Raw genomic sequence first — 19,900 nt, forward strand, 5'->3', positions numbered from 1 at the left:
CATCTGGACTATAACAGTTGAGAAGAAATGAACTAATACTTTGTGGCCATGCCATTTTATGTACATTTAATCCTTAACAAACCTGATTATCTGCGTGTTTCAGGTTGTGAAAACTGGGCAAGCTCTTACAGGAGCATTATATTGCTAAGGAATCTCCTTGCCCTGAGTCTTTCTGCCCCTGTAATTCATTCTGTATCAAAATACCATGATAATCTCCCTAAAATGTAACTCTTGCCTAATAAAACCTATAATTGCTGATCCAGCACTTTACAAATTATTAGGGATTTTTCACGTTTGACTTCATTTTGCACAAACTACTCCATGAGGTTAGTATTTTATTACTACCTTGTAAGTAGCCTGTAATGACTTCTATTTCCCATCAAACCAATGATGAACTCTTAATATTGATGACATTCCACATTTTGTGCTATGGCTCTGCTGTGTCATATCTCTCAGTGTGAACTGGAGTTAATTTTAGCCAGGTGAGCTTCCCTGTGGTCCTCCTCAGTTACCATTCTCATCTCTTCCTAACGTCTGTGCAGACACAGCTCTTGTCCATGTCACCTGCCTCCCCCCCAGCCCTGTCCTCTCAGTGTGAACTCTACCAGCCCTACTGGGCCCATTTCAAGTCCCATCTTTTTGAAGAAGCCTTCTCCAATAATTTATGTCTTCCTGTCTGTTTTTTCTTCATGATTTCCTTTGTCAGATATGTTTGCCCTTGAATGTAATTTAAAATTTTTCTCCCTGAACTATAAAAGTAATACATTGCTTCATGTAAAAATATTGTATAGGATATTTAAAAGTGAAAAGATAACTCCTGGGGTTTCCCAATCCCAGTTCATAGAAGGAACCACTGTTACCTGTCTTTACCGTCATATTTCAGTGCATAAACAAGAATGTGTGTGGGTACATATACACACACCTATTTACACATGTGGGAGATAGATACAGATAGATCTATTTTCTCCACAGACACCATCCACAACTTTCTTTTTTTCACCTGACAGTATATCTTGGAAATCTTTCCATGTTTGGTGAGTGGAAGTGATTTCATTTAAACACATTGCTTTATTGCCTCATATTGTTTGATGTCAGATCATTTTATGCATCTACATTCTTATCTTCCTTCAAAGAAAGAAACCAGCAACCCCACAAGAGCAGAAGTAACCATATATTCATTCTCATGTCCATTCCTTTGCTCTTTACTCCTTGTGCATTTTTTGGATATTTCAGTGTTTGTGCTGTGGAAAATTAAGGATGTTTGCTTCTCATAACCCCTCAGGCATTAGGATATAGTAGGTAAGAATTGAGAAGTGACACAGATTTCTGTTACTGGAAATATGGCCCATCGGGTTATTTGAACAATCCTCTTGCTGAAAACCATCCAAACTGTTGAATATGAAGAAGAAAACATCCTCAGAGCATCAAAGGGCAGAAAATCAAAGGAAATCTAAGGAACAGTGAGAGTGCACGGAGGCTTAAAGAACCAAGCTGCTGTAGCCCTACGGGCATTTGCCAATGCAGGAGAATTTGAGCTCTGCCTGCCTTATGGGTAGTAAAACTAAGGAAATGATTAACATAAAATTCAGCATGATGATTTGGTTGGGGGGTGGTGGATGCAGGGAGTTTCTAGGGTACTCCGAATTTTTTATTTATTGACCTGGTGGCAGCTATCCAGGGAAATTTAGTTTCTAAACAGCATATTTATTTTGTGTAATTTTCTATATACATGTCATAATTGACAACAGAGAATTAAATGTAGAAGAATTAGTTGTAAAACAATGTATATAGTACGATCCCACACATGTGTATATATTATATAAATGGATGCATGCATGTGTGTGTATATCATAAATGGGATGTGTAATCCATAAATTTTACATGTTGATAGAATATATAAATTTATGTTTGTATACATATATAAATATGTGTTTGGGGCTGCAAGTGTGTGTGTGTGTGTGTGTGTGTGTGTGTGTTTCATGTACATAGAAAAAGATCTGGAAGAGTGTTCACCAAACTACTGAGGGCAACCTTGAAAGGTAGAACAGGGGTGGGGAAGTAGAAAGGAAGGAACCTATACTTCGTGCTGCACTGTTGTTAAATTTTTTTAAAGTAATCATCATTATTATTTAGGTCTTTTTTTTTTTTTTAAATCAGATTTACTGAAAGATGTGGCTTCTGTCTCTGCCTATGAGTATAAAAGGTACTCCCGCTGCCATGCTTCATGCCACTTGGCACAGTACCCTTTTTTTTTTTTTTTTTTTTTTTTTTTTTAACACATATCTTGTTCCTTTGTTAGGCTGGAGCTTTTAAAGGGAACAAGACAATGTTGCGCTTATCTTTCTATTTCTTGTGCCTTAAAGAGAGCAAAAGTCTGTAGGCATCCAGGAGATACAACATCTCCTTAGAGGCGCTTTTGAATGTTATTTTGTAGCTGGTACAGCAGTGAGCGTAAGGTTGGTACAGCGAATGCAGGTTGGTTTGACTTTAACTGACACTTTGTGGAACCTGTAGGCAAGTGTGGAGTCCACCGCGCGGTGCTCCTTTTGATCTCAGAAAGCTGGAAAATGAAAATACTCTCTGAAAATTAAACTAAGAAATGCACATCTACTAGATTAAATCCAAGAGAGCCAACGTGAACCTAAGAAACAGAAAGACTCCTTGGACAGTAAGATTGGACTATAATTGAGGGTACTGGCATCTTAAAAACTCCCAAACATATAAAATCTCCATCAGAAGAGCATTTTCTCTGTCTCTAAAACAGAGAAAAGGAAAAGCAATCAATTTAAGTGTTGTGATACTCAACCAAGCACTGTCTGACCAATAGCACCTGCCAGGTTGAGGCATGCATCCAGCCTGCCTGGCAGGTGGATAACCCTGTTGTGGAAAGCTGCAGAGCCTCATCCCATTTTGTGCTGGAATCCTGTGTAATTAACTCCACTTGCTCTGCTTCCACGCCCACCAAGCTTCCCTCTGATAATTTGTCTTCCCAAGGAGATAATGCACTATCAGGCTGATGGACATTCAGTAGCCTGAATCTTCTGCTGTTCACTGTAAATAATAAAGTCGCCTTCTTCTTCTTTTTTTTTTTTTTTATACATCAGTGTCTTGTGAGTTTTGTTAGCATGAGTCTGCATTCCTGGGTCCAGTCAAAGAGATCGGGTATCAGAGTCTGTGAGGCTCATCAAGGTAAATGCTACCTTGAGGGCATCTGTTGGAGCGGATTGCTGGATTTCCCAGGTGATGCCCATCCATGTCATCATGCTTCATGTTGCCTTTCCATTCCACACGTCACCAGAATAATTCTGCCCAGAAGTAATCTCTTAAGAACATCTTCATAACATGCACATTTCAGTTAGAGAGTACCAAATAATATTGTCAGTGAGAGTAGACCCTGTTCTTCTGGGTGAGTATTACTTGTTTGGTTTGGCAAATTTCACACCTGTATGGAGGGATGGAATATATATATTGTCAATGCCACATCATGAGGATCTCTGACAACTCATTTCCAATTCTGGCTTCTCAGCCTCTTCTGGCTTCACTCTGGCTCTCATCTCATTGTCCACATCGATCCTGGTATCATTCTCAAGTCACCTCCTAATCTGGGTCTCTCTTGCAGCAGCGAAACCTAAAGAAGATGGAGGACACAATGAGGTCGACAAGATTAAGGATAAGGATGCAAGTAGAGCAGGCAATGAACGAGGTTATAGAATTTTTTTCTTCCGTTCTCATCTTTCTCTCTCTCCTCAAAACAGCCCCCGTAGCATTTGAAAGGGTTTCACATACCACACATGTGACATGTTCAGCTCATCTATGAATGTAACGGAACTTAGGCCAGATTTCAATAAATCATTCACAGCAATTTCTTGCTAAGAAGGATATCAGAGTAGATAACAGGGCAAAACCCGTTACAACTCTTGAGTGAATCCTGGGATTTTTTTCTAAGTGACTATTACCTCAAATAAGACACTGTCAGGTGGGAGGGACTTTACTAAACTGTGGTTTTCCCCCTTTCTCCTGTTCTTCCTTTTCACCCCAGCTTCCAGCCAGCATGACTGACCACTAAATTTCACCATAAATTTATCAGGAATTTACCCAGAGCAATCCTCAGTTGTCACTACTATTTAAAATAATATATTTTTATGAATAGATTAAAACCTCACCAAAATTCCAGATAGCATAGATTAATATAGAATCTTAAAAAGATGTTTTTACAGACTTGGTTTTTAAAACCTATTTTTTTAACAGTCACAATTTTTCCATTTATACAATTGGAGTTCTGTAGCAGAATTAGACACTGTTGGATTATAAATATATATAATAAATTCATGAGGCTTCTATCCATGTACATCATGACAGAGCTCTTCTTGTGTGTTGTTAAATGATACGGGGCTGAATTGCTAGACAGGTAGTTGTGGACCATTCCTGATTACCTAGATGCTAATTAAGTAACCAATGAGTTCACCAAGCCTTTTGACCCAGTTTGCCAAACGGGCTTTCATTTTCTTTGGATGAAAGATGATGCTGATGCGGACAGGGTCCAGTTTCCAGCCCCTTGTAAGCAAGGTTTGTTTCACAGCCAGAGACATTGTGGACATGAGATCAGTAGCCACCCTGCGGACTCCGCAGTAATGGAAGTTAGGCCAGGTGGCATTGAAACACGAAATAATCAAGCCTATCACCACTTTGAAGTACCTGTCCTACATTTGTGGATTAGTGCAGCATCTTAGACAAAAGTGAACATTTTCTAAAGCAAACCTTTTTGCTTTGTTTTATGCTGATAGGAGAGCTTACAAAAGAAGAAAGATCATATTCCCTTCCTTTATTAAATGTTTAATTACCTAGGGAGAGGATGCACATGGTCAGCATTTATTAAAAAAAAACACCCAGAACTTTCAAAATTACCTGTGTTTTTCAGAACTTACATACATCTTATCATTTTACCAGAGTGCCTGATAAAATTTCACGATTCCTCCAAATAGGACACTACATACACTGTACTATGAGTAAAGGAGTAGAGTGAGCCAGGGAAGGAGGATCACCTGAGAAGTGGTGAGGGTTTGACCTCCTCTTCCTGCCCCTCCCTTGTCATAAGCCCAGCCAACTGCCTTCCTTTTCCTTTTTCTCTTTCCTTCTGTTGAAGGTGAGAGTCTAGATAGGGATTCACTAGCCAGAACGGAAAAGACAGCTGGATTGTAGAATAGAACTTGCCTTAAGTTGGGTAGCATTATGGCAAGCTGAAGTTTTCAGTTTTCAAAATTATACAGATCTCCTCAGATCCTGATAGACCCTTTGTATGGAAGCCACCCTTTCACACACTGAGTGCGTGAGGACCCTGCGTAAAATGGCCAAGGAAACAGAAGTTCCTCTTCTCCCTCAGTTCTTTCCTGGCGTGTGTTTTTCTTCAGCTCTTCTGCAGCCTGAGTCTCTGCCTCTTGTCCCTTTTCAGGAAAAGTTTACCCTAGGGCTCGATGTCATTGGGTCAATCCCTGTGTGTGTCTGTGTGTTGTGTGTGTCTGTGTGTGTGTGTGTGTGTGTATCTACGTTTGGTTTTGTTCGTTTGTAATACACTTTAGAATAGTCCTTTCTAACCAAGCATTTCTTAAATTTTTAGGATTGACTGTTTAGGCAGTCTAAAAATTACCCTTAACAAATGTATATGCACATAAAATGTTGGGTACAATTCTGTGGTATTCATGCACTCCTAATGTCTGTTTATGGATCTCAGCTGGATTCAGAATCCCTCTCCCATGATGGAATTCCAAAATTCTCTACTTGCATGGACTCTTGTGGGGTTTGAAAATACATTCATTCACCTGATACCCATTAAATGCCTACTCCGTGTCAGGAACCATGCAGGGCACTGAGACAAGGTGAAAAGGACAATGGCCCACCCATCAAAATTTCCATTGTAGTTGGAGTAAACAGACGATTACAGTACAGAATAGATGTAATAGTAGGGGAAATACGGGATACTTTGGGGAACACATCAGATGAGTGTTTAATTCAGCTTTGGGACATCAAGAAATTCTCCTTACAATGACACCTGAGTTATTCTCCCAAGTAGAAGGAATGCTGTGTACAACGTCAAGGGCATTATCAGCTTGTATATTATGTTGAGAAATTTGGATTTGATTTTGAAAGGCCTTAAGTTGAGGGGATAAGAACTGATCTGTGAGGAAAATAAGTGACTATAGCCTACAGAGAACAGGTTGGGAGAAGCAGGGCTGGAGCCTGGCAGACTTTGGCAGTAAGCCAAGCAGACAATAATAGTGATTTTAACTAAACTACTGACTGTGGATGAAAGGAAAGAGGATGAGTGGAAAGAAAATGAATTGGAAACCACAGAATTTAGTGATTGACTGCATTCATTCCTTCAACAAATATTTGTTGTGTTGCTGTGTGTTAGGCCCTCTTCATTCTTTTGCTGGCCACCCCTGAGTCCTTTGAGGTGAAGATTCCTGATTCCCTTTAGCTAAGGTGGTGGGGAATGTGTGAAGTTTAATATGTAAGCTCAGGTTACCATCTTGAACCAGAAGCCTATCCAGTACATCCTGATGAATGATAGTGAAGTAGACAAGACACCATCTCTGTCCTCAAGTCCAGTGGCAGCGACTTCCAGGCTTCTGGAGTGGACCGCTCAGTGGATGATGGTGCCATTGGCCAGAGATGGAACAGATGTGTCTCAGACGAAAGGCCCTGGGCAGAAGTGCTTCTTCAAGCTGTAAATGCCCCTCCTGAAGTTTCAGGATATCCCTGTAGGTGAGAATCACCATGCTTAATGACAGATGCGTTGCTGATGGGAGAAAGTTTCTATAGAAACAGTATTTGGGGAAGGGCCAAAGAATCACTGATAGAGATGGTAGTTGGAGCCAGGAAGAGTATGTTGAATGAGAGGAGGGGGCTGAGGTTTGGACCAGGCAAAACCACAGAGAAAGAAGAGGAATCTGATGAGAAAGCCAAAGAGTATAGGGAAAGTAAAAGATGTTCCAAGATGGAGCCTGAGGGACAGGAGGGAGGGGTAGCCGTGCGGCAGCCACGGTCCACTTCAGGGTGTGCTGGATAGGCTTCTGGCTCAAGACGGGAGCCTGAGCTTGCATGCCAAACCTCACACGCTCACCACCACTTTGGCTAAAGGGAATCAGGAATCTCCACGTCGAAGGGCTCAGAGGGGGCCAGCAAAGAACAATGAAGAAATTTTATGCCATGTGAATTCTATCTCAATAAAGCGGTTATTAACAAAAAGAATCATGAAAAATTCTCTTTTAAATGTATTCTAACATAATTGTTATACTTAAAAAATGAATAAACTATAAGCATCCAGCTGTGTGGGGGTGGGATAGGGGGGAGTGAGGGAGATGTTGTCCACAAAAGGAGAGTAAATTTGTACCCAGTTACCTACTAACGTCGTACGCCGAAAGCAGTGGAACAGCACCTTAGATGCTAGAGGGAGTGTGCTGTTCACATTTTACAGCCAGCGGAGACGTCATTGCCTGAAAAGGCAACAGAAGGATCATCTTTGACATTGAATGACCCGCAAAACATCCCATTCATGTACTTGTCCTGAACAACAAAAATGCAAAGAGATCCAGAGCCAAACAAGTAATTAGAATTACGAGCCCAATAGGGGAGGAAATCAAAATAGAGTATTTTTTTAAGTGGTATGGAATTACTTATGAATAACAGTTGTTAATACAGTAGTAAGCCATAATGTTAACAATAAATGATTCCTCAAAAAACTAATAGACCAATAGTAATGGGAACCCACAATTATAAAATGCTTCAACAGTTTGACAGGCAGAAGGAAGACGAAGGAGTGCAAGGAGACTCGATGCTGTTTTAGGGTTGGCTTCTGTAAAGAAATCGAGGATGAAGAAAATTCTAAGTTAAGCAGTACTAGTGTGGAAATGAGATGAAAAATTTCTTGGCCACGAGTCGGGATAGAACATCTTAATATGGCTAAGGAGAGGGTGGTAAGGAGAAAACAATTTGGAAGCATAAAAAGCAGAATATAGTTTAAATTAAAACCGAACATACTCATTACCACACAGTAACAACCCTATTCTATTAGGAGACAAGTATTCAAATTGTTTTTTTAAAAAATCCAACCATAATAATTTGATCCAGAGTCATGCCTTAAAAAAAAAAAAGTCATATAACCATAGATGCAGAGGGAATTTTTAAAAATATATTTGAAAAGAGTAATATTTTTAACCCTATGACAATAAGTTCAACCTACAAAATGAATGACCAAAAATAAATTTATAAAAAATTTAGATGGCTAAAATTGACAAAAATAGGATTAAAAGAAAGACTCCCCCCCCCCAAAGTACAAATTCTAGACATATTTATCAGTAAATTCTGTCAAATCTTAAAGGAGCAGGTATTTCCTGTGCTTTCTAATCTACTTAAAAGCATGGAAAAATATGGAAAATGGTCCTGTTTATTTTATGAAACTAGAATGGCTATGACCAAATTCTCTGTTTTTTCTTTTTCTTCAAAGGTAAGAACACTATCACTTAAAACTAAATGTATGAAATCTTCAATCAAATATTAGCAAATAAAATCTAGGAGCCTATTGAAAGAAATGGAAAATATGATCAGTTCAGACTTGTTTCAGTAATGTAGCATTTGCTTGTCATTAGAAAATCAGTAATATGGTAATCACATTGAGGGATCTACAGAGGAAAGCCTTTTCCTTCCTGTGAGCCAAGCAGTACTCTGGTGATCCAGCAGTGAACCCAAGTAGCCCACTCCCTTTCTTTGTAAAACTTAGTTCCGGTGGGAGAACAACAATAAATAGATAACTGTTATAATAAGCACATATAAGATTTTGATGTATAACAGATTTCAGATCAGTGGGGGAAAAGTTGGCTTATTCAAGAAAAATTTTTGGAACCATTGGCTAATGTTTTATAACATAAATCCCAAGTTTAGACTTTACATTAAAATACATTCCAGATGAACTGAGGAGTTTAAATGTTAAAAATTGAAACCAAACTATGGGGAGAAATCAGCAATGACTACTTGTACTACATTATGTTCTGTCAGATCTTTTTCAATCCTGTCAGAAGTAAAAGTGCTTGGAAAGATTTATGACCTGAAGGATAATGTTGCATCGCTCCCAAGACAGTGAGGACAAAAACAGCTACTTCAGACTTGCAAACATTCAACAAAGCATAACGTGTTGGCAAGATATATTTGAGGGTTTCATCTAGGAAGAACTGAAATATCCAGGGGCAAACGCAACATCACTGATACATAAGTCCAGCTGTACCAGCAAGACTAAGGTTTCTGGAATGCTTCCTGCACGCTAGATAGCATTCTGAGGCTTTACACATAGTACTCGGAACAGTCATCTGAGGGAGTGATGGGTAGTACTTTACATACTTTACAGGAAAGTCTCACAGGCACAGAAAGGTCTCTAGCTTTAGGTCTCTAGGGCACCCAGGCTAATAATTGGCAGAGCTGGGATTCAAACCCCATCTGGTGCCAAAGTCTGTTTTCTCAGTCCTTAATGCTGTACCAAACATGTCTCTTAATTTTCTGACTTACTATAGTTCTCAAAAAACAGGTTTCTGAAGATGAATTCAGGGAAGGGAGAAATTTAACTTAATCTGTCTGAAGAATGAATTTGGGTGATAGCTTCCCACCTCGCAGCTACAGATCCCCTGGGAGGCTGTGAGGGGTGCTTTTCTCACCTGCATCCAGTCTTTGCCAGAAGATATTTGTGGGGAGGGTTTGGAATTCGGGTTTCATTCAGTTGCCAAAATAACTTCCAGAAAAGTCACTCTGAAGAATTTTTGAGTAAAAGATTTCCCTGTTTACTCCACAACGAATGAGTGGACTTCGAATGTCACTCCGTTTTCATCAAAAAGTGCAAGGCTGGTTTTTCTCCATTTGTGCTCATCAGCAAGGCCCGCATTCCGTTCTCTTTCCCACACCACAGAGGTTTGGAGGCAGAAGATTCTGGCAAGCGGGAAGACTCGGTGCTTATGCTGAGCAACACTTTTAAGCAAATTTCCCCCCCAAAATCTGCCATTGTTTTCATATTTGAAGTATGGGATTTTTTTTTAAGTTTATTTAAAGATGGCATGGACTTTAAAAACACTGAGAAACACTGTTTTACACGTGTGCTTATATTAGTAGGGGAATGTTAAGATGTTCATAAGGTGTATTTCAAAATCAGCACGCCTCTCTGTATCCTCCCAGATTTTCCTAGCCTTCTTATTTTAATTAATCTGAAAAGGACTGAAATGTTATTAGAGTCTCATGATACCATTGAATTTCTAGTTATCCTTCTATTTTTAAGAATAAGTTTAGTGTAACTCTGTTAATTTGAAATGTGGAAATGTTTAGCATAAAACGTCTATTATTTCCTCATCGTAAGTGAATACTTACTGAGAAATAACCCACTTTTACTACTGTTTTTTACTTTTATTCTCATGAATTCAGGTTTGTCTGCAATTACTATAGCTATAATTTCTTCTGGCTTCCATTTATTTTGTCATGTCTCTTCCAGACACTTAGTAGGTTCTATATTTTAAATCGGTCTGAATCCTGATCTTTAAATGAGATGTATGTTGATACCTGATAACAGTGTTGATTATAACATTAATATTAGCCTGCGTATACTAGTTATATGTATATTACAATAAAACAGCATGTACAATATCTCTTTTTTATAAAATATAATAAATCTAAGATACTTCCATATGGAAAAAAATCTAAAAGGATATATACACAGCTATTAAAGTGGTTACCTTTGATGGTGAGACTACCAGTGATTTAAATTTTTATTTATATGTATATTCAAAGTTTTAATAGGAGAGATGTTTTATTTCATAATTTAAAAGTTTAAATTAACAGTGGAGTAAGAAAGTCAGCTCTAGGACAAAATAGACAAATGTCAGTAGCTATCTTATATACCAGTCATACCGTTTAGAAAGTATAATGGTGGGGGGAGGACAAAATAAACAAACAAATAATCTTATTCTCAATAGTAACATAATACATAAAATGCCCAGAAATGAATTTAAGAAATACGTACATCTTTTCAAAAAGCAAAAGCAAACCAATTTTTCTGAGGTGCCTGACACAGTGGGAAATTATATTATGGGCTCAGTAGGAAGACATGATTTTTTTTTTTTTTTGCCAGTGCAAAGAGAAGAAAATTCAGTCTTTCACACAACGGAAGGAATGATAGTTCATTGAGTAGAATCAGTAACATGTAGTGCCTGAGTAGTTACGGAGCTCAAAGAAGCGCTGGGGACAGTGATATTTCCAAATTTCCAACTTAAGCTGGACAGAAGAGGAGCTCATTAACAAATTCAAGCATTATTAGAACCTTTTATTGAGTGCCTGTTATATAGTAGTCAGTGGGATAGTTATTTTTGTTAATTAGCTAATTTCATCTTTACCACTATCTGAAAGTTATTAACCCTATTTTTTAGATAAAGAAACTGCCTTTTTAAGCAACAATAAATCAGTTGCCCAAGATCTGACAGGGGCAAAGTGTCAGAGCTGAGATTTGAACTTGGACCTATAGTCTAAATTTTTTTTTCCCTGCAGAATACTACACTATACCTTTACTACAAGACAAAGACCCCAGAAGGAGAAGCAGGCTTGGGTTATGACACTGAGTCTGGCTTTTTAACATACTGAGTTTAAGAGACTTTTGTTCATTTGTTTTACTTTCTACCTTACCTCTGATCTGTTTCAGGAGATTTTTCAGTTTCTCAGATGTTCTACTGGGTGAGAAGTAGTAGCTGCATGAACGTTGGGTGGGCAGTACAGATCATGTTATAAATATACCTCATAGTTTGTCTCGTAGAAGCAGCATCCCATCTAACTTCTTTTTATTATGGAATGGCTAAATTAATATTGTGCCCTTCCTCCACATTGCTTAAAATGAAGTCATATAGGCAGTCTGATTTACAAGGTAATTATTGCATATAGGAAATTAGATTTCCTAAATGTTCCGCCACACAAGAAGAATCCTGAGAAAAAAGTTCATTCTTTTGGGGAAAACTGATTTTACTTTCTTGGTAAAATGCTACGATGTATTCAGTTAATTGACAAATCTCACCAATTATTTATTTATTTTTTTTTTTATTTTTAGATTATCTAGTGTTTTGGAAGCTCCTCAGAAAGCCTAGAAGAGATTAAATATTTTCAGGTCTGTTTAAGTGTGTGCTTCTAAAGCTATAATTAGGTATCTCTCTGAATTCAGCCAGCTAAATTATTATTAGTTTTTTATTTAGTCAAGATTTGCCTTTTGGAATTAGGCTTACAATCTGATCCTTACTGATGTCCAGTTATTTCATTTCCTTTGACTTTCATAATTACATTTAATAATTCAAACTCCAATACCTCTGTTCACGTTCGTGATTCAGTCATGTTTAAAGATGTCTAATAACTAAGGTCTTATGCATTCTTTCATATTCTGTTTAATGGCTAGATGCATAGTATTTGAGTCATCAGTGTGCCACAAAACATTTTATCAAGACCTGTGCATCATCAAATAAATTACAAATATAGCTGTAAATGGGACCCAATTTGCAAAAGCAAATAGTGTCCCCTTTAAAAGAAAGAAAATTAACAGTACTCATCATTGATTCTTAGGTTTAAGTAGCTCTGACTTGCTTAAAAAAAAAAAAAAAAAGCCGAGCATGTATTTCCCATATATAACAAATTCTCAATCATTGCTATTTTTTCTATAACTGACGACCCACATAGATTGTTTGCTATATTTTTTATCTCTGTGCCTCGGTTTGTGTGTGTGTGGTTTTTTTGTGTTTTGTTTTGCAAAATGAAGGACTGTAATATGATTAGCTCATAAAATCCTCCCTTTTTTTTAAAAAAAAAGATTTATTTATTTATTTATTTGAGAAAGGAAGAGAGTACATGAGAGGGGGGAGGGTCAGAGGAAGAAGCAGACTCCCTGCTGAGCAGGGAGCCCGATGCGGGACTCGATCCAGGGACTCCAGGGTCATGACCCAAGCCGAAGGCAGTCGCCCAACCAACTGAGCCACCCAGGTGCCCCTAAAATCCTCCTTTTTAAAAAGATTTTATTTATTTATTTGAGGGCGGGGGTGGGGTGGAGGGAGAGGGACAAGCAGACTGCATGCTGAGTGCGGAGCCCACCAAGGGGCTCAATCTCAGGACTCTGAGATCATGACCTGAACTGAAATCTATCAAGAGTCAGATGCTTAACTGACTGAGCCACCCAAGCACCCCCAAACCACCCTCCCATTTCTAACGCTGTGTGACTTTAACCCTAATTTCCTCTGGGCCTTAATCCTTCCGCTAATCGATGTGCCTCACTTGTCCAGAATAGAACCTCTGTGGTGCAAGTGACTGATGGAGATTGTGAAGTTCTGTGTAGACAGTTTGGTCTAGGAATGAACCCGTTCACTCAGCACATACATGCCATGTCTGTCCTAGAAGAGCTCACATAGTCCAGTAGAGGAAGGTGATGGTTTTAAAACATGGCTCCCGAAATTCCTTGACACTCCTCCCATCAATTGATGGGGCTACGCCTCTCCCCTTGAATCTGGGCTCTGTGCCTGCCTAACCGGAGACTATGGCAGAAGTCTATTTAGTTTCTACTTAGAAACTACCAGTTTCTGGGCCCAGGCCTTAAGAAACTAGCAGCTTCCACTTCCTGTGTCTTGGGACACTTGCACCTGGAACTCAGCTACCATGCCATGAAGAACCTAAACTGCTCTGTGGAAAGACACAGGCAGAGAGGAACTAACAGCCAGCACCTGCTTGTCAGCACAGGGAGTGAGTCATCTTGGAAGTAGATTTTCCAGCTCTGGGAGAGCTGCACCAGCTAACACTGAGTGGAGCAGAGACAAGCCATGCTCGTGGAGCCCTGCCCAAACTACAGATTCCTGAGCCTGTTGGGTTAGGCCACTAAGTTTTGTTGCTGGAGCAAGGCCATAGTCACATAGCAATTTTGAAGCAATGTAGAATTAGGATGGCAACAGTATGTACCAGGTCTCACAAGAACCCTGAGGAGAGACAGCTAATCCTCTATCAAGGAAGACTTCCTCAGTGAGACAAGTGAACTGAGTCTTGAGTAAGACTTAGCCAGGTGGAGGGAACAAGGGTGAGGTGTTCTGGGCAGAAGGGACAAGAGTGTGGTCAGAAGCAGAGGCAGGAAGCAGCATGATGTGCTTGAGGAATTAGGAACACTTAGGGGTGGCTGGAGCATAAAGCTGGAGATAGGAGGAAGTACTGATTGATCTAACCAGAGATTAGCAGAGTTTGAGTCCTGGAGGTCCTTGTATGCCAAGTGAAGGCATATTGTATTCAGACAGTTGGGTTTTTGTTATGGTCACAGGTATTGGATGGAGCAATCTGATCACACTGGTGTTTTAGATCCCTCAATTTGACTGTGGGGAGAGTGGACTTTGAGGGTATTAAAACAGGGAGCAGGAAGACCAGTTAGTTAGGTGACCATTGCAGTAGTTCAGGCAAGGACTTCGAGGGCCTGAATTAACTGCAATGATGGGGAGCAGCAAAAGAAAATACATTCAAGAAACATTAGAGGGTTAAAAAAGAAAGTATTTAGGAGGTAAAAAAATATTTAGTAACTAACTGTGGGGAGAAAGGGCGAAGTAAAGGAAGACTCTTAGATTTCTAAGTTGGGTGACTGGCTGGATGCTAATACCCCCAGAAGAGAGCAAAAGAAGAGTACAAGTCAAAATGAGAGGAGATTTAAGCGACATAAAGATTTGGGACAAGTATTGTCCCAAATCTGACAATTGGAATTATTACTGGATGAGCTCCCCCAGGAGAAGAATGAGAAGAGGATATAACTCTGGGAGTAGTACCCTGACATTTAAAATGTGGTCAAAGGAGAAGGAGCCCATAAAAGAGATGGAAAAGAAAGATACAAGAAGTTCCAGGAGAACCAAGAAGGAGTTGTCTCAGTAACCAAATAAGCAGTTTCAAGTGGGCGGTAAATCCTTTGTGTCAAATGTAAACAACCAGGCCAGAAAGATAGGCATAGATGAGAAGTCACTTCTGACTTTAGCCAAGTTGGACAAAGCCAGGTTCCAATGGACGAGTGAGTGGAAGGTTAGAAAGTAGATAGAGATGACGTAGCTACGGGAATGGAGACTAGCCGGAGAAGAACACAGAGCATGAGAAGGTGTGGTGCTGGTGCTGGTGGTTTTGGGGGGATGGAAAATACGTAAATGCTTTTATGACCCAAGGAACTCATGGCAATAGAAGGAAGAGGTGGAAGAGAGAAGAGAAGGTGGGATTCATGCAGTAACATCCACTTGGAGACAGAAGGACAGAGAGTCAAGGGCAGTCCTTTGAGATTGGAGGAATGCAGTAAGGGGGGTATTGACGTACATAATTTTATAGGAGTAGGGCAGGAAATTGAAGATCAGAGTTGAGGGACTTAATTTTTTTCTGTGAAATAGGAGTCAGGTTTGTCCATTGAGAGAAGGGAGCAAAGCAGGAATAATAGTTGTATTGAAGAGAGTGATTCGTTTTAGAATAATGTTTTAGAGAAATGGAAACAAGGACTGGCTTACAATAAGCAAGAGGGATTGATAGGAGACCCTGAAGGCCCAGTTGATGTTGAAAACCATAGTTTTGTACTAGTAACCGTCTGCATGGTTATTTGATTTTATCCAGGGGAATGCCCTCACCCCTAAGCCACTCAACACAGGACACTCCCCCCCCACCCCCACCCCCGTTAACTGGCCCCATTGGCAGAAGAAATGGGGGAAAATGGTGTGGTCTCAACTATGATCTTCAGTTTCCACAAAGAAGGAAGCAGGGCCTCCAGGAAGAACGAAGTTTTGATTACAACAATGAGATCGAGCACTCTGGGTAAAGCTGGGGAATGATTTGCTTTCTTTTTTTTTTTTTAATAATGACATCAGGGTTCCCAACAGCAAAATAGAAAAGATCTGGAAAGGAATCAAGAATGAGAAAAGCCACAGATGAGAAAATGCCAAGGAGTAAGAGGTTGGGGTGAAGGAGAGAGGTGGGGGGATGTGGGCTGGTGATGTGACTTCCTTTTATTCGGTGGCCAGAGGGTGACACAAAGAGACTTAGTTGGAAGAGAATACCTGACGTATCTTTTGTATGAGGCATTGTGGTGATACAACTGACTGATGGTCCCGACCAACTTCTGGCTTTCTCACAGAGCTTTGGAAAGAGGAAGTGAGAGTCCTGTACCCGTCAGCGACGGACTCCTGAAGTTCAGAGCAACGGCGTGGACCCTGGTTGAGATGGGGGCTCCCTCTGGGCAAGGGCTGCCACAGGCATTGCAGTGGGGTGCCAGGGGCCTTGGTTGGGTCTCCCCAGGATTGTAGAACAGCATTTCATTCCTTGCTGCTCTGCTCCTCCCACAAACTGAACAGTAATAATCCTCCTGAAAATATAGCTTATATTAATACAGGCTTTGTAGTTTGTAAACGGATGCTTTCAACAACTCTGAAAGGCAGGGTAGATAATGTTATTCCAGTTTACAGACTAGAAAGGGAATCTCTGGGGTTAAGTTCATACTGCTAATAAGTGGCTGAAATAAAAATAGAAAGTAGATCTTGTAACTTTTCACTTTTTTCAGCTATGCCACATTGCAGTTTTGGAGCTAAAGCTAGACTGGGCTCATCTAAACCAACCTCCCCTCTTCTAGATGAAGCAACTGAGTCAGCAGCCTGGTGGTAAAGTGGGGAAAAAAAAAAAAACCCGCACAGATACCACACAGGTTGGGTGTTCTGGGAAGCCGATTCTGGGGTGGAGATGGAGGTGCAGAAGTCTGCTAGGGAGTGCTCTTGGGACCAACACTTGTGGAAGGGAAGGGAAGGGAAGGAAGCAGGATTGGGCAGGGGGAAGTCAAGCTGATGATCCAGTCTCCCCCAGAAGCGTCAGCAGAACCTGCAGGGAGTTCTGAACATGGATGACCCTTCAGAGCTGTTCCTGAGTTGGGAACATAAGGCCAGGCCTTTATACCTCTTTGACCAGCCATCAGATGCCAGTCACTCCCAAAAGGGGCATGGTCTAGAGCAAGGTGACTCCTTAACTAAAGTGGTCTCCAAAGAGGGCTGAGAGCAGGGCACTTGCTACCAGCAGGACTCGTGGCTGTTTCATTCCTGAGGAGCCTCTGGAAGGCGCTTCACAGTGTCCGCCATGGTGGACTCAGGTTATCTGGACATGGGTTTAAATCGCGGCTCTGTGACCTCCTAGCCACTCACTAAGCTAGTTATGTCAGGCAGGTTCTGGGTAAGGATTCTGTAAGCTTCAGGATCCTCTACTGTAAAATAGGAAGAATCACGTGAGAACTAAGCCTTGGGTTTCCTTATTTGTGAAATAGGAAGAATAGTTGTACCAACCTTTGGGGAAGGTTAAGAGGATCCAGTGAGATCATAGAGTTCCCAGAGTACCCATCATTTTTAGAAAATTAGTTATTATTTTACCATATGTAAAATATCTAGTTCAGTGCCAGATACATAATATTTGCCATGAAAGTTGCTCAATAAATAATAAAAATGTTCCGGAAAGCGTCAGTGATTTTCTGGAGCCCAAAGTCTGTGTCGAAGCCAGAGCTGGAATGCATCCTACTACACTACTCTCTGGTTTGGGTTTCAATTCAAGGAATATGGGAGGAGATATCTCTGTGGAAGTCAGAGTAGTGTGGTGGAAGGGAGTGGGCCCCTGAACACGACTTCACCTGGGGGAGTCTGATGTCTTGGGCTACACCACTGGTGTTAGCCCAGTAGGAAAATGTGTTTTTCAGAATGGAACCAAGAGGATAAAATTAAAGATGAAGTCATCTGAGTAGCAGGATTCCATCAAAACAGCACTGTAGCAAAATGATGATTACAGTTTGGGACAGGTTGCTTTGATTCCTTGGCGCTAAGTATCTATTATGTATCTGACTGCGCATGTATATAATACATGACTGCACTTTTGTGCATTCCTACCAGTTCTGGTTGTTTTCCTCAGCAGATCTAGATTCTAGTCCTGCTGTCTCCTTCATTTATTAGATGTCAAACCAGGCATGATTCTCTTTCTGGGCTTGAGTTTCCTTTCTAAAATGAGGATTTGGATCTCGGAGAGCCCCTTCCTGTTCTAGCGTGGTTTAACTCTTTAATTTCTGGTATACCCTACAGCACAGCTATTTGAAGACAAAACATGACCACATCATCCCCCAGATAAAGGATCTTATTCTGTGTGTTCAGAGGAGCACAGGTGTGGAACAGAGCCCAAGGAGAAAAGTATTCAGTAGCTCTGGCCAAGAAACCCCTGATATTGACATTACAGTGAGGAAGGGGAGAAAAGCACTATCTTGTGAATCAACCAAAGTGCTCTGTAGTTATCACAGCATCGTGTTCTTACCTGTAGTTTTCTGTGGAATTATCCAAATGCATTGTGGAACATTTCTGGATAGCCACTTTGGTGCTGATCGTGTACCCGAGCCAGTTTATGCGGGCTGAACCCCAGCTCTATTCATCCAGGGAGAGAATGGGAAGGTGGTCCAGTTCAGAAGGTTGGAAATGCTGAACTTTTTCTTTTCTACCAGAAAACTATACTTAGATATTCAAATGCAGTCTAGATCCAGTATCATAAGGCTTTTATTGTTTGTGGAAGCATCTGGTTTTTACTTTTTTTCATTTGGCTTCTTTGCTCTATTACTATTCTTATGCAATTGGGTTTATGACTTGAGTGGCTTTTGAAATACCAGCAATTAAACTCTCATTGGAGATTCATCACACAGAAGGCATTTTAATATAACTCTTATTAGTATCTTCAATTCTGGGAATTTAATCAATACTGACTCTTTGAAATTTTTTCTTGCCTGAACCATTATATATTCTTTCAGAACAAATATTTAGTCCTTATGATTTTGTAAACAAGGGATTTAAAGAAGAGCTTTAGGGGCGCCTGGGTGGCTCAGTCGTTAAGCGTCTGCCTTCAGCACAGGTCATGGTCCCAGGGTCCTGGGATTGAGCCCCGCATCGGGCTCCCTGCTCAGCGGGAAGCCTGCTTCTCCCTCTCCCACTCCCCCTGCTTGTGTTCCCTCTCTCGCTGTGTCTCTCTCTGTCAAATAAATTAAAAAATCTTTAAAAAAAAAAAAAAACAGCTGAGCTTTGAAAATAGGTCAGGGAGACCCATCTACTTTGCTTTAAATCTAGTCAGGTGAGGCAGTTAGAAAAGCAACTTAGGAGCTTTTGAAAAGCATTTGTGAAATCGGTTTTTTGTAATTTTATGAAAGCTGCCATCTGTATACCTAAAGTGTGAATCAAACCTTCCTTTAGCTTTGCCAGTCTCTTATTCATCCATTCATTATTATTCATCTATTCATTGTTCACTTATTAATTCCCCAGATACTGCTCTAGACACTGGGGTAATGGAGATAAATAAGAAGGACAGCGTTGACTGTGTCCCAGGCACTTTGAAACTTGGGAACTATGCTTATAGCTACAGAGGCTGGTGTAACAGAGTGAGGGTGACACTGGGAGTCCGGTGGTTTTCTTAAACTCACTGGTAAGCTCTGTGACTTTAGGCGAGACCCATTCTGTGACTGTTTCCTCATCTCTGAAATACTTTTGCTCACCCTATTTACATCATAGCTTTGATACAAGAATCAAATGAATTAGTAATTTTGAAAGAGACTTGAAAATGATCAGGCATTACATAAAAACAAGTGGTAATCTTGTGATTGTGGTAGTGGTTTTGACCAGTTTGTTGCCTCTTTGGACAGGATTAAAGATGAGTACGTTTTTATTGTTCTCTTGAACTAGATCGGTGTGTTATGACGGACAGCCTTCACCATTTCCACACGTACAACCATGCTACCTCTCCTCCATGGGGCAGGGACTTGCCAGTGATGTAGCTGGGGGAATGATATCTATAAGTGGTGAAA

At 40.4% G+C, this 19,900-nt stretch overlaps 1 protein-coding gene across 2 annotated transcripts in view; it reads left to right on the forward strand.

Annotated features, from left to right (window-relative positions):
• NSMCE2 (NSE2 (MMS21) homolog, SMC5-SMC6 complex SUMO ligase) overlaps window positions 1-19,900 on the forward strand; it is a 211,631-nt gene that overhangs the window by 103,111 nt on the left and 88,620 nt on the right. The window contains exon 5 of one of the 2 annotated variants that reach the window (XM_032415833.1): window positions 3,620-3,703. The exons of the other annotated variant lie outside the window; for it this stretch is intronic. Coding sequence (XP_032271724.1) covers window positions 3,620-3,703 — 84 coding nt within the window. The remainder of the gene's footprint in view (window positions 1-3,619; window positions 3,704-19,900) is intronic. 2 annotated transcript variants of the gene reach the window in all.

Source organism: Phoca vitulina, unplaced genomic scaffold (genome assembly GCF_004348235.1).
Source record: "Phoca vitulina isolate PV1807 unplaced genomic scaffold, GSC_HSeal_1.0 scaffold18, whole genome shotgun sequence".
Lineage (NCBI taxonomy): Eukaryota > Metazoa > Chordata > Mammalia > Carnivora > Phocidae > Phoca > Phoca vitulina.